The 20,492-nt window shown below is 31.3% G+C and overlaps 9 protein-coding genes across 9 annotated transcripts; 6 read left to right on the top strand and 3 right to left on the bottom strand.

Moving 5' to 3' along the window:
* Nucleotides 1–133: 133 nt before the first annotated feature.
* On the top strand, nucleotides 134–2,563 carry GLN4 (glutamine--tRNA ligase; the record flags this gene model as incomplete). The annotated part of the gene is made up of 1 exon (XM_046079902.1): nucleotides 134–2,563. The coding sequence occupies one exon, from the start codon at nucleotides 134–136 to the stop codon at nucleotides 2,561–2,563; it is 2,430 nt and encodes an 809-aa protein (XP_045937217.1).
* Nucleotides 2,564–3,132: 569 nt separating this feature from the next.
* Nucleotides 3,133–4,708, top strand: SCDLUD_000913 (Rab6 family protein; the record flags this gene model as incomplete). Its single annotated transcript, XM_046079901.1, has 2 exons — nucleotides 3,133–3,304; nucleotides 4,056–4,708. 2 exons carry the CDS (start codon nucleotides 3,133–3,135, stop codon nucleotides 4,706–4,708), a joined length of 825 nt encoding a protein of 274 aa, XP_045937216.1.
* Nucleotides 4,709–5,292: 584 nt separating this feature from the next.
* Nucleotides 5,293–7,500, bottom strand: SCDLUD_000912 (uncharacterized protein; the record flags this gene model as incomplete). The annotated part of the gene is made up of 1 exon (XM_046079900.1): nucleotides 5,293–7,500. The coding sequence occupies one exon, from the start codon at nucleotides 7,498–7,500 to the stop codon at nucleotides 5,293–5,295; it is 2,208 nt and encodes a 735-aa protein (XP_045937215.1).
* A 2,173-nt stretch (nucleotides 7,501–9,673) lies between these two features.
* Nucleotides 9,674–11,392, top strand: HSP60 (chaperone ATPase HSP60; the record flags this gene model as incomplete). Its single annotated transcript, XM_046079899.1, has 1 exon — nucleotides 9,674–11,392. The coding sequence occupies one exon, from the start codon at nucleotides 9,674–9,676 to the stop codon at nucleotides 11,390–11,392; it is 1,719 nt and encodes a 572-aa protein (XP_045937214.1).
* An 870-nt stretch (nucleotides 11,393–12,262) lies between these two features.
* On the top strand, nucleotides 12,263–14,026 carry SCDLUD_000910 (uncharacterized protein; the record flags this gene model as incomplete). Its single annotated transcript, XM_046079898.1, has 1 exon — nucleotides 12,263–14,026. The coding sequence occupies one exon, from the start codon at nucleotides 12,263–12,265 to the stop codon at nucleotides 14,024–14,026; it is 1,764 nt and encodes a 587-aa protein (XP_045937213.1).
* A 281-nt stretch (nucleotides 14,027–14,307) lies between these two features.
* On the bottom strand, nucleotides 14,308–16,200 carry HRD1 (E3 ubiquitin-protein ligase HRD1; the record flags this gene model as incomplete). Its single annotated transcript, XM_046079897.1, has 1 exon — nucleotides 14,308–16,200. The coding sequence occupies one exon, from the start codon at nucleotides 16,198–16,200 to the stop codon at nucleotides 14,308–14,310; it is 1,893 nt and encodes a 630-aa protein (XP_045937212.1).
* Nucleotides 16,201–16,655: 455 nt separating this feature from the next.
* On the top strand, nucleotides 16,656–17,144 carry SCDLUD_000908 (OPA3 family protein; the record flags this gene model as incomplete). The annotated part of the gene is made up of 1 exon (XM_046076809.1): nucleotides 16,656–17,144. One exon carries the CDS (start codon nucleotides 16,656–16,658, stop codon nucleotides 17,142–17,144), a length of 489 nt encoding a protein of 162 aa, XP_045937211.1.
* A 293-nt stretch (nucleotides 17,145–17,437) lies between these two features.
* On the bottom strand, nucleotides 17,438–17,863 carry HTZ1 (histone H2AZ; the record flags this gene model as incomplete). Its single annotated transcript, XM_046079896.1, has 1 exon — nucleotides 17,438–17,863. The coding sequence occupies one exon, from the start codon at nucleotides 17,861–17,863 to the stop codon at nucleotides 17,438–17,440; it is 426 nt and encodes a 141-aa protein (XP_045937210.1).
* A 1,133-nt stretch (nucleotides 17,864–18,996) lies between these two features.
* On the top strand, nucleotides 18,997–20,385 carry SCDLUD_000906 (uncharacterized protein; the record flags this gene model as incomplete). Its single annotated transcript, XM_046076808.1, has 1 exon — nucleotides 18,997–20,385. One exon carries the CDS (start codon nucleotides 18,997–18,999, stop codon nucleotides 20,383–20,385), a length of 1,389 nt encoding a protein of 462 aa, XP_045937209.1.
* Between the last annotated feature and the right edge of the window lie 107 nt (nucleotides 20,386–20,492).

The following is a 20,492-nucleotide window of genomic DNA, read 5'->3' as shown; positions in this document are numbered from 1 at the left end:
TTTTTTTTTCCCGCTTCATTTATAAATGAGTAATACTTCATATTCTCCCAAGTTTTAATACTGGTCGATTGAAAAAAAAAAAAAAATAAATAAAAAAAAAAAATATATATCTCCGCCAACATTTCTTTAAAACATGGTATCTGCATCTGTTGAGGAACTAACTAAATCCTTTAGTAGTATTGGCTTTGAAGAACCAAAAATTAAAGAGATTTTGAAGAACCAAAAAGTTTCTTCAATCTTGGACCACTTAGTTAAATTGGCTCCTCCATCGTCGAGCACCACCTGGACTAAACAAGAAAGAAGTTTACTTCATAATTTAGCCGGTTTAATTAACAAAGCTAGTCCTAACAAATCCTTAAATGAACAATACTCTAAATTAATTGTTGAATACATTGTCAATGGAAATTTGAAAACTAATTTACAGGTAGAATCGGCTTATAAATATGCTACAGCAACTACTGGAGCTGCTATTGATGTTAAAGATTTTGAAAAACAAACAGGTGTTGGCATCGTAATCACTGAAGATCAGGTTAGGGACCGTGTTGCTAAATATATCCAGGAAAACCTGGAAACAATTCAAACTGAACGTTATAAAAGTGTTCCAGGATTATTTGCCATCATTAAAAACTTGCCAGAATTAAAATGGGCCGAACCTAAATACTTTAAACCCATTATTGACCAAGAGTTGCTAAAAGTGTTAGGTCCTAAAGATGAAAGAGATGTTATTAAGAAAGAAAAAAAAAAGTCTTCAAAGGCCACCGGCACAAAAACTGCCAGCACAGCCACCACTACTGCAAAAGAAAGATCCATGTTTACCGAGGGGTTTTTAGGCGATTTACACAGAGTTGGCGAAAACCCACAAGCTTATCCGGAATTGATGAAGGAGCACTTAAAAGTTACTGGCGGTAAAGTTCGCACCAGGTTTCCTCCCGAACCGAATGGTTACTTGCATATCGGTCATTCTAAAGCTATTATGGTTAATTTTGGTTTTGCAAAGCATTGGGATGGAGTTTGCTATTTAAGATTTGATGATACTAATCCGGAAGCTGAGGCCCCAGAATATTTTGAATCCATAAAAAGAATGGTTGATTGGTTGGGTTTTAAACCATGGAAAGTCACCTATTCTTCTGATTATTTTGATAGGTTGTATGAATTAGCAGAGGTTCTAATCGAAAACGACAAAGGTTATATTTGTCATTGTACCGCCGAAGAAATCAAGCGCGGTCGTGGCATTAGAGAAGACGGTACACCAGGTGGAGAAAGAAGGGCATGTGTTCATCGTGCAAGACCAATAAAAGAAAATTTATTAGAGTTCAGAAAGATGAGGGATGGACACTATAAACCGGGTGCCGCCATTTTAAGAATGAAACAAAATTTGGAATCGCCATCTCCCCAAATGTGGGATTTGATTGCCTATAGAGTCTTGAATGCACCACATCCAAGGACCGGTGACAAATGGAAGATTTATCCAACTTATGATTTCACTCACTGTTTGGTGGATAGTTTTGAAAATATTACCCATTCATTGTGCACTACTGAATTTTATTTAAGTAGAGAAAGTTATGAATGGTTGTGTGACCAGGTCCATGTTTACAGACCAGCCCAAAGAGAATATGGTAGGTTGAATATTACCGGTACTATTTTGTCGAAGAGAAAAATTGCCAAATTGGTTAATGGTGGCTATGTGAGGGGTTGGAATGATCCTCGTTTGTTTACCTTGGAGGCCATTCGTAGGCGTGGTATACCACCAGGCGCCATTTTATCTTTTATTAATACTTTGGGTGTTACTACTAATGATAGTAATATTCAACTGGTTAGGTTTGAGAGTGCTATTAGAAAATATTTAGAAGATACTACGCCAAGATTAATGTTCGTTTTAGACCCAATCGAAGTTGTGATTGATAATTTAACGGAGGATTATTCTGAGTCTTGTGTCATTCCATATAGACCAGGTTCCAAAGAGTTTGGTGACAGAACTGTTGTTTTTGGGAAAAAAATATACATTGAAAGAAGTGACTTTAGTGAAAAAGTTGGTGATAAAGAATTTTTCAGACTAACACCAGATCAACCAGTTGGTTTAATTAGGGTCCCCCACACCATATCTGTTAAATCTGTACAAAAAGACCCCGCCACAGGCAAGATTATAAGAATAATCGCTCATTATAATAATGATGTCAAGATTAAACCAAAGACTTTTATTCAATGGGTTCCAGAAAAATATGCATTAAAAGTTTCTGAAACCAGAGTCTATGATCAACTATTTAAATCAGAGAATCCAGCTGCTCATCCAGAAGGTTATTTGAATGATATCAATCCGGAAAGTGAAATTGTCTATAAGAACAGTGTTATTGAGCCAAACTTCAAACATGTAGTTGAAAATTCCCCATGGGTTGTTGACGATGCTAAAAAGAGTGAATTTTATGTTGCGGAAAAGAAGGGTTGTAAGGAAATTTGTAGATTCCAGGCTATGAGAGTTGGTTATTTTACTTTAGATATCGAGAGTACTGATGAAAAAGTTATTTTGAACAGAATTGTTAGCTTAAAGGATAGTGTTTCGAAATGAAGTATACACTTTTTAGAAGTTTATTAAACTGTACCCTTTGTTATTTTACATTGTATATGCATATATACCTGTTGTGTAAGTTTAAGAAGGAATCGTTTTACTAATGTATGAATTTTTTTGTAAAAAGGTGTTTTTGCCTATGTTTTATTAGCTAATTGTTTTTTTTTTTCTGTTTTTGGTTACTTTGTTGTTGTCTATATCTTCTTATAAAAGTTTAATATTGGTCTACTTGTTGTTGAAATGAATTTTGTTGATAAATAAAAATTTTGGTAGTGGATAGCTTATTCGAGAGAAATATTGTTAAGAATGAAGGGGTTTCTTTTTTTTTTTTTTGTTTTTTTTTGTTTTTTTTTTTTGTTTTTTTTTTTTTTCCTTTTTCTATTCGTTACAAGATTAAACGGAGATAATCAAAAAATTTTCCCATAAAAAGAAAATCTTTTTAAATTGTTTGTCTAGCTTGTCATTTTATCTTTTTTTTTTTTTTTTTTTTTTTCCATTACTTATTGCTTATAAGCCCAGCTTGCCAGAACCATTAAAAAAAGTAAGAAATTAACTAAATAAACTGAAACATGTCTAGTCGTCAAGGTGGTAAGTTAAAACCATTAAAACAAAAGAAAAAGCAACAAAATGAATATCTCGATGATGAAGACGAAGCTTTCAAACAAAAACAAAAAGCTGATGCTGCTGCCAAGAAAGCTATGATGCAAAATATTAAGGCTGGAAAACCACTAGTAGGTGGTGGTATCAAAAAATCCGGTAAAAAATGAGAGTATCAGCAATATATTTGTGGATTTATCTGTTATTTAACTACTTAGCATTTGCTATTAGCCTGGTTCTATTTTATTATAACAATTTTTATTGATATTTAGAATGTATATATATATATATATATATGTATGTATGTATGTATACGGTTATTTTATTTATTGAAGCAAATAAGAAGAATTAAGAAGGCAACTGCTTGCTATATATATATATATATATATATTTGTACTGTTTTGTTCCTTTTATCTTTCTTAAAATGCTAATTGCAACTTAAAGTGATGCTATGAAGAATTAATAGCTTTGAGTATAAGCTAAATATCTTTCTTATGGCACGTGCCTGACTTTTTTTCGTATAAAAGGATCACACCGAAGAGTTCAATTAGCTCTGACGGACCGATCTCGAATTTATCAACGGAAAAAGAAAAGAAAAGAAAAGAAAAAAATTTTTTTTTTTTTTTTTTTCTGCAGTGCTCGCAGCATGACCGAAAGGCTTAATTTCTCACACTTGATTTATATGTAAAGATCATACTTTTATCAAAACAACTTAAACACATTATATATATAAAAATAAAGAAGAAATTACTTCAAGGATAAATAAATAAACTTAAGAATAAATAAACAAAAAAGCTAATTAAAAAAAAATAAAAAAAAAAAAAAGAAATGAGCTCTAGTAATAACAAATCAACCACAAGTAAATCCATTACCAAGTATAAAATTGTATTCTTAGGTGAACAAGGTGTAGGAAAAACCTCACTGATTACAAGATTCATGTATGATACCTTTGACGATCATTATCAAGCAACAATAGGTATTGATTTTTTATCCAAGACAATGTATTTAGATGATAAAACAATAAGATTACAGCTATGGGACACAGCAGGCCAAGAGCGTTTTAGATCATTAATACCATCCTATATAAGGGACTCACACGTCGCAATTGTGGTTTACGATATTACTAATAAAAAATCGTTTGAATATATAGATAAATGGGTCGAAGACGTTAAAAATGAAAGAGACGAGGTTATATTATGTATTGTTGGAAATAAGAGCGATTTAAATGAACAAAGACAAGTTTCTTCAGAGGAAGGTTCTAAAAAAGCCACGGTTTTGGGTGCTAAGATTTTCATTGAAACTTCTTCTAAAGATGGGTACAATATTAAGAATTTATTTAAAAGTGTGGCTAAAAGTTTACCAGAATTTCAAAATACTAGAGGCACTAATGGTTCTAATGGAACTGGGAATAAAGATGTGGGATCTTTATTAGACGACGCGGAAAATGGTGATTCTAATACTGATAGCAATCCAAACAATACTGAGAATGCCGGTGTCATAGATATTACTGCCAATGACAATGAAAATGGGAATTCCTGCCAATGTTAATTTTCGTTTCAATTGTCCAACTTGTTTTATTTAAAAAAAAAGGAAGAAAAAAAGGAAAAAAACAAAAAAAAAAGAAAATTCAGTATTTTTGTTGAATGAATTAGATATTATGTTGAGTGAATATCTTCAATTAATTTTGTTATATATGGATACTAATAACACTATAATAATAATTTCTTTTTTTTAAATGTATCTATAGCATATTTTTTTTCTAAAATCAAATTGATAACAATTATAATAATAATAATGGATTTTATAAAATCTTTCCTTTTTTTTTAAGGGATATTTTGTGTATAAAATGTATTATATATATACAAATATGTATAATATTGTTATATACTAACGGCAATCATATCATCAGCCAGTTTGGAAGACAAAAGTAGGAAATAAAATTCCTCACATACAACATCAAATCTCGATTGTTTTTTTTTTTTTTTTTTTTTTTTTTTAAAAAAGAAAATAAAATAAAAATAAAAAATAAAAAATAAAAAATAAAAAATAAAAAATAAAAAATAAAAATAAAAAATAAAAAAATAAAAGTGAAAAATGAAAGACCAAACTAAAAACAGAATAAGACTTTAACGCTACATCTTATCAAAATCAGTTTCAATAAAATTACCATTATTCATCATCATCACTTTACAAACTTTAGGTAAGATTTCCACTTGTATGGGTTCGTACGGGAAATTCTCTCCATCAACGGAAATTACAGACTTCTTAACATGAGGCACCAATCTATAGGCAACAACTTTTGAATGAACAACCTCCGGCTGCAAAACGTGGGTCCCTTTATCCAATGATAATAGAATTGGTGCTATTCTAGAAACCGGTGTCCTAGCATCAGTTAAAACCAAATCCATCGCTCCATCATTGGGCAAGGAAGCCGGGAAAAATTTAGTATCTGCGGCTATATACGGCATTTTGCCTACATAAAATATACCTGTGTTCCTTGTCAAATCCGGATCTATTTGCTCCCACCCCTCCGGTATTTCATTCATATCAATATCCCTAGTTGGTAATTCATATTTCAACTTGAAATTTTCCTCTGTAATCAATCGCCTGTCGTTGACATTTTCATCAACATCATCATCCTGGCTCTCTTCCTCGTCTTCATCATCATTATCCAACAATGCTTCTTCGTTGTTGTCATGATTATCATTGTTATTGTCCAATATTGATATATTTTCATTAATAAATTCGTTACTTTTTCTGACTTCTTTTTTACATCTATCATAGTGTTGACGCAGCTCCTTCTTATTCTTGGCAGCATACTTAACAAATATATCACAGGGGTATTTCTTTCTCTGTAAAACGGATAAAGTAACTCCCAATTCAAATCTAGATGGACCTATCCATCTAATAAACTCAGTATTGATATCAGATTCAGCAATAATCCCATAAGTCTGACTTAAAAATGATAATTTATGACCAGAATCTCTGTAGGAGTTTTGACTCACACACATCAAATCCATTCTTCTTGGTATCCCTTTAATTAAACTTAAAGCAGCATGTGATGGGTTGCTGGTACCATGACAGCTAGCACTCATAGCATTCCCAGAACCACAAGGAATTTGTGTTATGCATAGATTGTTAAAGGCCTTCACATGGTCCTTTCTTTGGTATAGCCCATTAATAACTTCGTGGGGGATACCATCACCGGAAGCACATGCAACCACATCATACTTTTCTATATCCAAAGTTGAAGCAAATTTCATGGCCTCCTGATAATATGTAGTTTCCTTTAACTCTAAATGACAGCCACTTGCCATCAAAATAGGACGTGCCTTGGTCAAAAACAACTTATTTGCCCTACCTTTCCCACCATGTGGATTGATAATAATTAATATTCGTTTATATATTTTAGCCTTACCATAACTTTTTAATAAAATCAAATCAGAGATTTTTCCCTCTCCTTGCTTTCTTTTATTTTTTTCCTTATTCCCAGTGTAAGTATTTTTTTTGACGCTGAGATTCTTAAACTCAAAAAATAATTTAGAATACTCTGCATTGCTAAATTTTAAAATCGCTCTTTTAGGTATTAAATCAGTCCTCCTATTCTTGGCAAAGGTAATTTCCACATACAGAAAGTCATCCTTGATAACAGTCTTGTTATTATTGATGTTACCTTTAATATTGTTGGTGGCATTAGTGTTTATATGAGTGGGTTCATTACCTTTCTTATTCTCAATGTCGCTGGAACCTTTATTATCAACAACCACTGTTTGTACATTCTTACCATCAGTTGATTCAACGGGCAATTTGCTTAAATCATCAACCATTCTAGCATCTAAAATCTTACTATAAGGAATAACAGAATTGTTGGGTAAAAATAATAATTTCTCCCGATCAAAATGTGAACCATTGTAGTTTGCATCGTTGATATTATAATTAGATGGACCCTCTCCTCCATTTTCATCATCTTCACCAGATAATAATAAATTATTGGCACTATCATTATCAGCATCGTGTTTGACGGGATACGAAGAAGATGAATAATAATGTTGATGATTTGAAGAGATTGTATTTTCACTTAAACAAGTTACACAGGAAATTAAAGATGCTGTCTCAAATACTGAATTCCTATCAGAATTGTCCCCATCATCTTCTTCAGAGTAATCACTGTATCCATTGTGCGGATCGTTTAAATTTTTAATCAATATACCATTCTCAGTAATAATGGCATTATTGATATATTTTCTATGGTATTTGGAAATATTCGTGTTGCCATCATGACTGACATCATGATCGTAATAGCCTCTGTTATTCATACTAATGTTATTGTCACTAGTCATATGATTAGAAGCCGAGTTTAATCTAGTGGACGAAAAGCTATTTCTAGTGCTATTACTGTAACTATGATATAATTCTAAGGATGACCTTGAAGAGGATAAAGATGCTGTTGATATACTTCCTCTAGTTGCTATAGGGCTTATGGTGGTATGTGTGTTGGCTGATAGCTCAATGAATTTACTTGGTACTTTATTAGAACTCGGTGATGTTATTGCACCTGACGGAACCAAATCTGAAACACTACTTTTTCTATTTTTATTTTTAGCAATAGCGATAGTTGGATGACCAGGAAGAGTATTATTGTCGCTAATTGCTCTTCTTATTTTTCTATGGATTTTATGCCTATGAATATGTTTAAACGATTTCTTATTTGAAATAATATGGTTGGCCTTTTTGCTATCTGAATCAATATTGTTTGGGTCCAATTCAAGTAAACTATCCAAACTTGGTAGCTCTTTGTTTTTGTTGGTGGTATGGATACTATTATATCTTCTCCTTACCCTGGTATAAATAGATGATGTAACAGATGTCGAATTTGCACTGTCCTTGTTATCGATACCACAGGCTGAACTTATATTGTTGCTGTTGCTATGCTTTTCGGTAGTATTATTACTAACGCCGCTGTTTTTATCTTTGTTTTTGTTTTTGTTTTTGTTTTTGCTTTTGCTTTTGTTGTTGTTTTTACTGCCACTACTATTGTTGCTATCGCTGATACTACTGATATTGTCACTTGTGTTAGTTGGAACGTCGTTATCTTCGTTAGCGAGTGTATGTTTATTGGAGCTAGTGTTATTTAATTTAGTGGCGGTGTTGTTTCCCGTGCTATTATTATTACTTTCAACCTCTGTAGAATCAGGTGTGCTAGATAAAACCTTTTTTAGAAATATTTTAGAATTCTTTGTGAACCTCAATGTGTATACAGTAAAACTTTTACCGAGTTTTTTTGTTTTGTTTTGTTTTTTGTTTTTTTCTTCTTTTTCTCGATTTTATCGTGGTTGCTTTACTTCTTGTTTAATCGATGGTTGCGAGGATCAAATAAATCTTAACACCTACTAATTACTGGACAATTACTAAAGGAGAGGGGATATATATTTGTAAAAAAAAAAAAAAAAAAAAAAAAAAAATAAAAAAAAAATAAATGCAAAGGATTAGATATATATACTACTGTAAGTAGTATATAAATGAGTAAATGATATTTGTTGTATTTGTTTATAACAAATTAGTTTTCAGCTTGTAAGTTAACTAGGTTCTCAGAGGAATTTTTGTTGTTGATGATATTTTTTTTTTTTTTAGAGAAAAATTGTAGTAAACTTCATTGTAGATTATAAAAATCAAAAATAACGCCTCCCAGTCTTTTCCAAATACAACTAGTAAAACTTTTATTTTTCGTTCATGCAACCTTTTTCTTTCTTGGTAGACGTCCTCTTGTTTGTTTTACCCGGATTTGTTTAATAAATTCTGAGATCCATAAAAAAATGGGCATAGTACACTCAGAATAAACTTTTTATTTTCTTTTTTTATACTACGCATTATTTATTTTGTATTACAAAGCAATATTTTGATTATTAATATACCGGTTGCATGTGAAACTTTCCGGACAAAAGCAGCGTATTAATATTACCAATAATTATAGACAGTACTGATCCCAAAGTGATTATCTTTACCCGGCTAGATATATATATATATATATTATTTTTTTATTTCCCCCCCCCCCTTCCATCCATCCTCTGTCGAATTTTTTCTGCGTACATTTTTTATTAAGAGAAAGAAAGAAAAAAGAAAAAAAAAAAAAAGGGGGGCGGTGGAGGGAAAGGACAAAGAAGACAAGGAAGATGGACGATCATGGAATGTCAAAGAATTTTAAGGAAAAAAAAATTTTTTTTTTTTTTTGTATTAATGAATTACTTAATTAATTCTTCTATTGGTCCTTATAGTTATACAATACTTACTAGCCACCTCAATAACTATATATATATATATATATATGTTTTTCTTGTTTTTCCTTTGCTTGTTACCACGCGTTTTCCCAATGTCACTACTTTTGTCTCTTAATTAATGCAAGTACATACGTTCACTCACATTCAATTATAATTCTCGCATATTTTTTTTTCAGAATTTAAACAGATTATCAGTAAAAGAATACTACATATTCACACATACACACAAAGAAGAAAAATGTTAAGAAGAACAATCATCCGTAATCAACAAGCCACAACAAGAATCCTTGCTCGTCGTTTTTACTCTCATAAGGAGTTGAAATTCGGCATTGAAGGGAGAGCTGCTCTATTGAAGGGTGTCGAAACTTTAGCGGATGCAGTCTCTGCAACATTGGGACCAAAAGGTCGTAACGTACTAATTGAACAACCATTTGGTGCTCCAAAGATCACCAAAGATGGTGTAACTGTAGCTAAGTCTATTACTTTGCAAGACAAATTTGAAAACATGGGCGCCAAATTATTACAAGAGGTTGCTGGGAAAACTAATGAGGCCGCTGGTGATGGTACTACTTCTGCTACCGTTTTGGGTAAGGCTATTTTCACCGAATCCGTTAAGAATGTAGCTGCCGGTTGCAATCCAATGGATTTGAGAAAGGGCACCCAGGCTGCTGTTGAAAAAGTTATTGAATTTTTGAGTTCCAAGAAGAAGGAAATCACTACCTCCGCCGAAATTGCGCAAGTTGCCACTATTTCTGCTAACGGTGATGCTCATGTTGGTAAGCTATTGGCCAGCGCCATGGAAAAGGTTGGTAAGGAAGGTGTCATTACCATTAAGGAGGGTAAGACTATGGAAGATGAGTTGGAAATTACTGAGGGTATGAGATTTGATCGTGGTTATATTTCTCCATATTTCATTACCGATACTAAGCATGCCAAAGTCGAGTTTGAAAAGCCATTAATATTGTTGAGCGAAAAGAAGATTTCCTCTATTCAAGATATAATCCCCTCCTTAGAGATCTCCAATCAAACCAGAAGACCATTGGTCATCATTGCTGAAGATATTGATGGTGAAGCTTTGGCTGCTTGTATTTTGAACAAGCTAAGAGGTCAAGTTAAAGTTTGTGCCATTAAGGCTCCAGGCTTTGGTGATAATAGAAAGAACACTTTAGGCGACATTGCTGTTTTGACTGGCGGTACTGTTTTTACTGAAGAACTAGATTTGAAGTTGGAGAATGTTAATTTGGAACTGTTAGGTTCTTGCAATGCTATCACTGTAACTAAAGAAGATACCGTTATCTTAAACGGTGCTGGTCCAAAAGAAGCCATTCAAAACAGAATTGAACAAATCAGAGGTTCTATTGACTTAACCACTAGCAACTCGTATGAAAAAGAAAAGTTGCAAGAGCGTTTGGCTAAGTTAAGTGGTGGTGTAGCCGTTGTTAGAGTTGGTGGTTCTAGTGAGGTGGAAGTCGGTGAAAAGAAGGATCGTTATGATGATGCCTTGAACGCTACTAGAGCTGCCGTTGAGGAAGGTATCTTGCCAGGTGGTGGTACCGCTTTGGTAAAGGCTGCTAGAGTTTTAGACGATGTTGTAACTGAAAACTTTGACCAGAAGTTGGGTGTTGATATTATTAGAAAGGCCATTACTAGACCAGCAAAGAAGATTATTGAAAATGCTGGCGAAGAGGGTTCTGTTATTGTTGGCAAGCTTGTCGATGAGTTTGGTAATGATTTTAGTAAGGGTTACAATGCTGCTAAGGGTGAATATGTTGATATGTTGGAAGCTGGTATTATTGATCCATTCAAGGTTGTTAGAACTGGTCTAGTCGATGCTTCCGGTGTTGCTTCTTTGTTGGCTACCACTGAGGTTGCTATTGTCGACGCACCAGAACCTGCTAAACCTGCTGCCGGTATGCCAGGCATGGGTGGTATGCCAGGTATGGGCGGTATGATGTGATAGGTGATCTTAGGTGTATCTATTCCTTTTATCATATCTATTTTTTTTTTTTTTTTTAAAAAAAAAAAAGCTTATTTTTCGCTTGCTGCCTCTTTGAAGTATTACCTATACATATATATATTATGTTATTGATGAACTTGTCTGTCTCTGCTGTCCAGTCCCATGTAAATAATTAGTTTCTAGACGTATATATATATATATATATATATATATATATTTATATATGCGCTATAGTATCATTGATAATGAAGTTATTGATACAATATAGTGATGATAATAAGGTATTTGTTATTGTCGTATTACTATTATTGTGATTATTTATTATGTAATTATCAATTTTTTTTTTTTCTTTTTTTTTTTTTTTCGGTCATGATTCTGCTTATTGGTAATTGTGTGTAACGGACGACATCACACATTACTTTTCTTTAACCATACGCCAAATGTTTATATAAATTAGGGCTATTTCTGTACGTGTTTTTTTTTTTTTTTTTTTTTTTTTTTAATAAAAAAAATATAAGCCGTTACGGTTTGTTTGAATTTTGAACTTTTCTTTTTTTTTTCTTTTTTTTTTTTTTTTTTTTTTTTCTTTTCTTATGAATGTTATATACTTATAAATTTTATTTTGCCGTTAATCACAATGTCAATAATAGTAGTAGCAGTAATAATATCCCCTTTCAGTGTGAACTGAATTAATTACCCATATTACATTGCAAGGATTTAATTGCTTGATTGTTTCATTCAGATAAAGAGGGAAACGCTAGATTTTTCAATCAAACCTTTAAATAAAATAAATGTAGATAAGCAATCAAACACATCTTAACAATTAACCAGTAGGTACAATAAATATTAGCTAAAAATAGCCATATAGAAATGTTTGAAGTTCCAATTGTTTCTCATAACGGACAAATTAAAAGGAAAGCTAAGATTCGATGCAAATATAAATTTCTATTAAAAAAATATAATAGTAATGGTGATGGAGAAAGTGGTAGTAAGAATAGTAGTGTTTTTGATAATGAAAATCAAACCCAACAAAGCGTAATCACACCTTTGCCTAGCGAACTGGATGAAGAATATATAAACAATAATATAAGGATAAATAGCGAGGGGGATTTGGCAAATGAAGAAGACGAGAATTCTTTGGAATCTGATGTTGATTATGAATCCAAATTACTAAAAGGGTATATTAAACCAGAAAATACATACGAGTGGTGGTTTGATAATGGTAACAATAGCAAAAATGATCATGAAGCTAAATTTCAAAAAAAAAAAAAAAAAAAGGGGGGAGACAATCATGTTAGACCCATTGATAGGCAAGTGGTGAATTCCAAACGTGTTAAAAAATTAACCAAAAAAGTTATAAATTCTGCAGAATTTGCCGGTGGTGAAAATACTAAGCATAACACTAAGAATAAAGAATTGACGATATTATTAAATGAAATTTTAAAAAGGGAAAATAGCAGTGCAGATAACATCACCATCCTGAACAGAAATTTTTTGAACAAACACGTTTACAATTTAATTACCATGTGGCATATGGCTATATATGGGCAGGATTGGAACAGATGTTATAAGATTTTCTCTATATTGATCAGATTGCCTAAGATTGATATTAGGTCGATCTGGTCATTAGGTGTGGTAACATTGAAAAATGCCCAGCAAAGGATAGATAGTGACTTTAGTGCTGAGAATAACAACAATAATAACAAAAAATACATTGATTTTTTAGAGTGGTTAAGTACCGTTTTTTCATCAAAAACCATTTTCAGGCAATCAACCAATTATTTTTTGGATCCTGTCTGGAGAAGTGGCTCAACAAAGCATACACCCATTTATATATATTCATGGCTATGGTCTTTATTAATTGAGACAGCAGCTAGTAGTACCTCCTCGTTGACTAGAAAAAGCTATGGAATTGCTGACGATGATAGTACTGCCATTGACTTGGATAAGATACAATGGATTATCGATAAAATTAACGAAATGTGTTTGGTTCCCCCATTTATGGATGATTCAATGATTTGGTACATATTGGCTACTGCTCATTTGGTTAAAGCAGATCACCTAAGTTTACAAATATTGATTTCTAGAACCAAGAATCGTAATCAAGAAGTCTCAAACAATCAAGTAATTCAGCATTTGCACTCGTGTAAAAAGGCATTGGCAGATGTCTGTGATAAAGATAAAGAATTTGTTTATGACAAATTATTAATACAAAATCAACTACTGGAGTGCGAAAAAAGAATGTACTCATCCACATTACAGTCAAATGGTAATATTATCGGTGTTGACGGAGAAGAAGAAAAGAAGCATATAAGCTCTGAATCAGACAGCATTACTAATAATGGTAACTCTCCCGAATATCCCTCATCCTTTTACGCTTCCGCTAGTGAAGATGAATTTGAAACAACTAGAGTTAATAAAAGGTCGTATATGAGAAATAACAGTGCAGAAAACAACAAAAGTCCGGGTCATGAGGGCTATTTTGAAGATGATAGTTACAACAGAGACAATGTCTATAACGATGATGATCTTAACACTCAGCAAACAGAAGATAACTTATTTTTAAAAGACTTGGATATGATAGGATCGGGAGAACCAATATATTTTAATGACAGTGATGAAAATTCAGACTAACCCAACTAAAGACTTACAAAATAAAAAATAACCTTTAATAATGGTAAAACATTCAGCATAAACCTATCATCATTGTTATTTATATTATTTTACGTATAAAACTATATGTACTTCTAGATATATAAAGATAAAATAAGCATTAATAGAAAGAAAAAAAAAAATATATATATATATATATATATATCGTCATATTTTAAGTTTGTACTGTCTGTTCCTACTTATTTGTTCCATTTTTTTTTTTTCCCCCCTTTGCTTTGACATATATAAACATGTGTATACTATCATTCAGTTTTTGATTTTTTTATATTAGTCAGTTCATCTAATCTATGTTGTAAATCCGATACCTTTCTTTTTAGGCTTTCGATTTCCTGGTTGTTAGAAGGAGGTATAATGAGATCGCGTTTAATTGTTCTTTTCTTAATACTGCTGTTTGGATCTTGAACATCCTCGTCATTACTGTTATCCTCAATTCGCTCAGTTTTTTCAAGTACCAAAGTCAAATTTTTATTACTAGTATTAGCAGGAGCTAGATTACTGCTACGATCATAAATACTAATTTTTTTCGTTTCTTCATTCATTTCAAATGGATACCAATCCTGTGGAACATTATTTTTAATAATATTATTAGTTGATTTAGAAACTTTGATAACATGGCTGGCAGCGTTTGTGTTATTAGAAGTTGGAGTGGGCATGAGGATAGTACTTTCAGTAGAATCATTTGGAGCTCTATTGCTCATTGTATTTCCTTGTGCATTATTTCTGGTATTATTATTATTGTTGTTGTTGTTGTTGTTGTTGTTGTTGTTGTTGTTGTTGTTGTTGTTGTTGTTGTTGTTGTTTGTTGTACTTGCGTTAGGAGTATCATTTTGTATAGATGGTTTCAAATTTCCTTTTGAATCAAACACAGAAACTCTACAAACAGGACATGTTTGTGATCTTTCCATCCAATGTTTTAAGCAATTCAAATGTAAAATATGGCCACAAGGTAATTTTTTGGGAGCATTACGTGAATTTAAGACCAAATCATCCATACAAATTGTACATAATTCATTATCTTCTTGTTCATCTCCCCCATGCTCCGCAGTAATACCAGTATCACCTCCACTATCTCTATTCTTAGTTAAATCCTCTAATGTGGCATCAGGTAATTTTTCATTCAATTGTTTAGAATTTTTAATGATCCCATATAACTTTTTTGAGTTGTTTATAATGTAAATTAGATTAAAAATTAAATCTTTTATAAGCATAATCGGTAACTGTAATGGAATACAAACCAACCCCCTCACAATTAGTTTTAATACATCAGTGAAAATATCAAGGCAAAGTTCATACTTGAATTTATTCTCAAAAGCATCATCATCGCTGGTACTTGTTGATCCTGCTTCTCCTTCTTCTGCTGCTACTGGTGTTGCTGCTGCTACGTTCATTTGGCTCAATTTGTAAATTTCAAATAAATTAATAATGGAACGTCCAAATATATTCAATAAAGAAATAGTTAGAACTGCAAATTTTAGGGCAAAAATTAAGAACACTGGGACAGAAGAACGAAAGGGATCTGAATGTTCTTTGTGTAATTTCTGAGTGGGAAATTCAATAATCTTTAAATATAAATTATTCGTTATCAAGGATGTTTCAAAGCATGATCTAAACAACTGTATATCAATAAAAAATAAAACTAGTGTATTGAGATAAAATTTAGAGAAAATATACTTGGATAGGATACTTCTGCTGCTAGTATTGTTGTGCATTGTGGTAATCGAAGTGGAAGTTAAGTATAATTGATCTAATCTGTCCTGTAAAATCCAATGCAATACACTTAAAGCAATAATTACCCCAGTGAAAAAAATCCCAGATAAAAAGTCTTGGTCTCTAAACATTGAAGAAGTGAAAATTCCATTTATAATTGCAAAAGATAATCTTTCGAAAATATGTTCGGTTTCGATCAATCTCAAGTCTCCAAATAATAGCCAGATGGAAAGTTGCCAAATTAATATGCTATTTAATATGGCAAAATTGCAAAGCACAATTAGCGGGAATCCTTGTGTTAGCTTGCATGTTGCTGACAGAAAACTTGTTGAAGAATATAATGATTCTAAAACTACAAAGGTTGTAGCTATATATGAGACAAATGCGTATCCCAGAAAATGTAATTTTCTTCTTGTGACAGTTAGCATGTTTAATTATATGAATAGGAGTGATTTTCAAAATGATATGTTATTACTTGTATGATTAATGATAAGGAGTGAAAATAATATGGATGGTATGTTGAATGTAAAGAGTAAAGAAAAAGAGATAAAGGACTTGGTAAAAGGGAGATAGTCCGTATATTATTTATGATTGTTGAAACAACTTAAACGTGGGCTTTGATTTATTCCCTTTTTTTTTTTTTTTTGTTTTTTTTTGTTTTTTTTTTGTTGGTTTCTTTCTGACAATTCCCGCAGAGCTCTGAGACATTTAGTTCGTAGGTTACAATTTATAAAAGCATTTCCATAAATACGGATCACCTGTCTTTTTTTTTTCTCTCTTTTACTTTTTAATTTTTTTTTTTTCTTACACGTTCAGAAGAAAGCCTTGCTTTCCATTCGATTCAACAGTGGGCGGCTAACACTACCATTAATATATATAGACTATGAGTGGTGCTATAACAATAAAACTTTTAGCACTAGCGTTACGTCAAGTATCAAGGCCAATAGCAAATATAATCAAGGCACAGGCGAAGCAACATGAAACTTTTAAGAAACTGTGTATTTCATTCGCACAAAGGATGCATAAAACAGATTTAGCAATAAAGGCTAAGTTAACCTCGACAAAATACAAGGGTACTGGTAATAATATAAAAATCAAGCCGGTTGTGCGACCCTTGAATGATGAGAAAGCGGTAGAGAATGGAGCCACTATATTAAGTGAGCTGTTTGTATTTTCAGTTGCTGGTGGTATAGTGGCGTTTGAGACTATACGTCAAATGAAAAAAGAATCTGCTAGAAGAGAAGCTGTTACTAATGACATTGGCATATTACAGGAAGAAATAGAAGATTTGAAAAAACAATTAAAATTACAAGGTGAAAAGAATTCATTGATTTTAAGCCGTATTAATAGTGAGAAGAGGAAAGAAAATTAAGTGACATTATACCTTATACGTATATATATATATATATTCTCTTGTAAATAAAATACTAAGTTTATATTCTTTCCTTAAAAAATACACATATACTTATAATAATAACTTATGACGGAAAAAAGAAAGAGTACATGATAATTAATGATAATACAGTAATGATAATGATAATGATAATAATAATAATAATAACAATAGTTGGGTATCCAAAAAAAAAAATAAAAATAATAAGTCAATGTTAAGTTGCTCTCTCTCTCCTTATTTTTATTCCCTCTCATCAATAAAGAATCTTCATTCTAGTTCTTAAAAGACTTTTTTTTCTCAACCTTCAATAATAAGGCTTTATTTATATGGGGCAATACACCACCAGAAGCAATAGTGGCTCTAATTAAAGAATCTAATTCATCATCTCCCCTAATAGCCAATTGTAGATGTCTTGGTGTGATTCTTTTAACTTTCAAATCTTTAGCTGCATTGCCTGCCAATTCCAAAACTTCAGCAGTTAAGTATTCTAGTACAGCAGTTAAATATATGGCTGCTTTAGATCCTACTCTTGTTTTACCAGCAGCTGTCTTTTTTAAGTAACGTTTAATTCTCCCCACAGGAAATTGTAAACCTGCCCTTGCTGATGAACTTTGCGATTTCAAACCGTGAGTTGTTGATACTACTGGCGATGATGATTTACCTTTACCACCTCCGTGTATTTTACCACCTCCAGACATCTTATTATAAATATATTTATATGTGCTTATTGTATATTATACCTCAAGTTTTGACTTTGCTTTCTTTCAGCAATAGTGATAATAATTATTAAGATAATAAGCTTTAGTAAACAAGAAAAAAAAAAAAAAAAAAAAAAAAAAAAAAAATTAAATAAATACATGAAAAAAAAAAAAGACGCGAGAAAATGCGAAAAAAAGATGACTTATATTCGATAATACATGACAATGCAGCAATCTCGCTGCCACAACCATCAAATATGCATCGATAATATCAACAACTAATAAAAAAAAAAGCAAAGCATCTTATAAAGTAGACTGCAATAGCAGTAAGCGATTCTTAAGGGATGACGCCATATGATAGAATATAGTAAAACATTCCTAGCCAACTGAAAAGTAATTATTGATTATATAATTGTAAGTAAATGGATGTAAAAGGATAAGCAATAATTAAAATAAAAAGATATTGCATGGATTGTTCAAAGAGATAGGTTGGTACCCAGAGTCGGATTATTCTTTTGTCTTTAGGGTGTCTGATCATATATATAGATACGATAGTATATATTTTCTTCTTGTTTTATCAATGATCAAACTTAATCTTTTATTATCTATGCTTTTCTTTGTTATAGATGACTTATATATTTAGTTCTATGTTATTATTTTTTTAGTATTTGCAGTCCATATTATTACACATTTACTAGTTATTAATGTAAAGTTTCCCTCGTTGTTATATGTCTCGTGATTGGTAATATAGATATGTTGCTATCATTGGTATTCCTGATTGTTACATCTAGCAGAATGTTCTTGCAGCGGGTTCGCATTTTATACGATGTGCGTATGTCCCAACACATTTGTTAATAATTTTAATTAAAAAATAATTTAAAACGAATATTTCTATGCCACATTAATTCTTTTTTTTTTTTTTTTTTTTTTGAATCAAAATTTGTAAAGTTGTTGTACACGAACGATTGTTTTTATTAAAATCTAACGACGATAACATACGATATTATTGACATTCTATTTGGCTACTATAGCAAATTATTATTATATTTAACAAGGAAAATAATAAAGAGAAATATATATAAAAAAAAAAAAGGAAAAGATAGAGTTCCAAAAAGGCTATAAATATACGCAAGATGGATATCAATAATAGTCATAATAATCGGCATAGCACTACCGCTAATGAACATAATTACAATACTAATGTTGCTAATTCTACCAGTATTATGGTTAATGCGCCCACTCCAGCACTTAGTAATAATGACAACAACAACAACAACAATAATAATAATAATAATAATAAATCGCCACGTACATATAATAATAGTTCTAATAGTAACAAATTTCACTGGCCAAGAGACAAATTTAAAAGACAGCAACATATGTGCCTAATTATAGAATACCTAATATATAACAAGATATTTCTGCAATCATCAAAAAAAAATTATAGTAAAGAAGTACGCGTTAAATGTGCCAATTTTTACAATAGATATATAAAATCTGAGTTAAAAAATGATTTTGAGGAAGAAATGCATGAAGAAGGACAAGGTGAAAGCCAATTTGCTGACACCGAAAATATTCCAGGAATCAGCGAAAGATATATTTATGATTTTATCCAAAAATCATTAGAACTTGGTGAGCAAATATTTCGTAGGCAATCACAAAAAAAGCAACAAAAAATATCTACTAATGTTAATAATAATAATAATAATAATAATAATAATAATAATAATAATAATAATAATAATAATAATAATAATAATAATAATAATAATAATAATAATAATGATATTGGAACATTGGATTCATACGAAGAAATATGTTTACAATTATATAACGAAAAAAACAAGGTTTTGCATGCTACAACTGTTTCAAATAATATGGTATTTACTAATGAAAACGTTAATACCACAGCTACATCTACAATGAAACCAACATATACCAACGGTGGTATTGGTAGTCTTAAAACAAAAAATAGTAGAAAAAGGCCGAGGATACAGCAAGAAAAAGGACATATAACCCTATCTAGCATTAGCAATACTAATAATAATAATAATAATAATAATAATAATAATAAATTGCACAAAACCATGTCTAATGAAAACATAGATGACGAACTAATAAAGGAAACCGAAAAAAGTTATCATATCTATAATAATCACATCGGTAATACTGAGAATAATATCAATCCTGGTGATCTAGAACAACAATTTCAAAATTACAACTTTGAAGCACGATTGAACGAAGACTTAAATAATGCCAGTGCTAGTACTGGTAATATCAATATCTTTGAGACTACAAAAAATCACATGATTATAGAAAAATTAAGAAATGATATCCAATCTTTAGGTGGCTCAGAAAATTTTTTGGAAAATTTAAAACTATACAGTTCTAGAGAAAAAATTGAGTCTAATATAAAGGAAGTTGAACGGATTAATGAACAAATTATATTAGAGTTGGATAAAATTAAACAAGATCTTGATACTTTAGGTAATAATGAAGATGATGCTAGTACTGATGTATAAAAATATTAGTTGCTGGTTCAGTCTTTATTTCAAATACATAAGCTAGCTATTGTAGGTAGAAAGTTCAAAATGAATTATGTTGTCTATCATCTAGTGTGCATGTTTGT

Source organism: Saccharomycodes ludwigii, chromosome I, assembly GCF_020623625.1.
Source record: "Saccharomycodes ludwigii strain NBRC 1722 chromosome I, whole genome shotgun sequence".
NCBI lineage: Eukaryota > Fungi > Ascomycota > Saccharomycetes > Saccharomycodales > Saccharomycodaceae > Saccharomycodes > Saccharomycodes ludwigii.
This window is presented reverse-complemented; position numbering and strand designations above follow the sequence as displayed.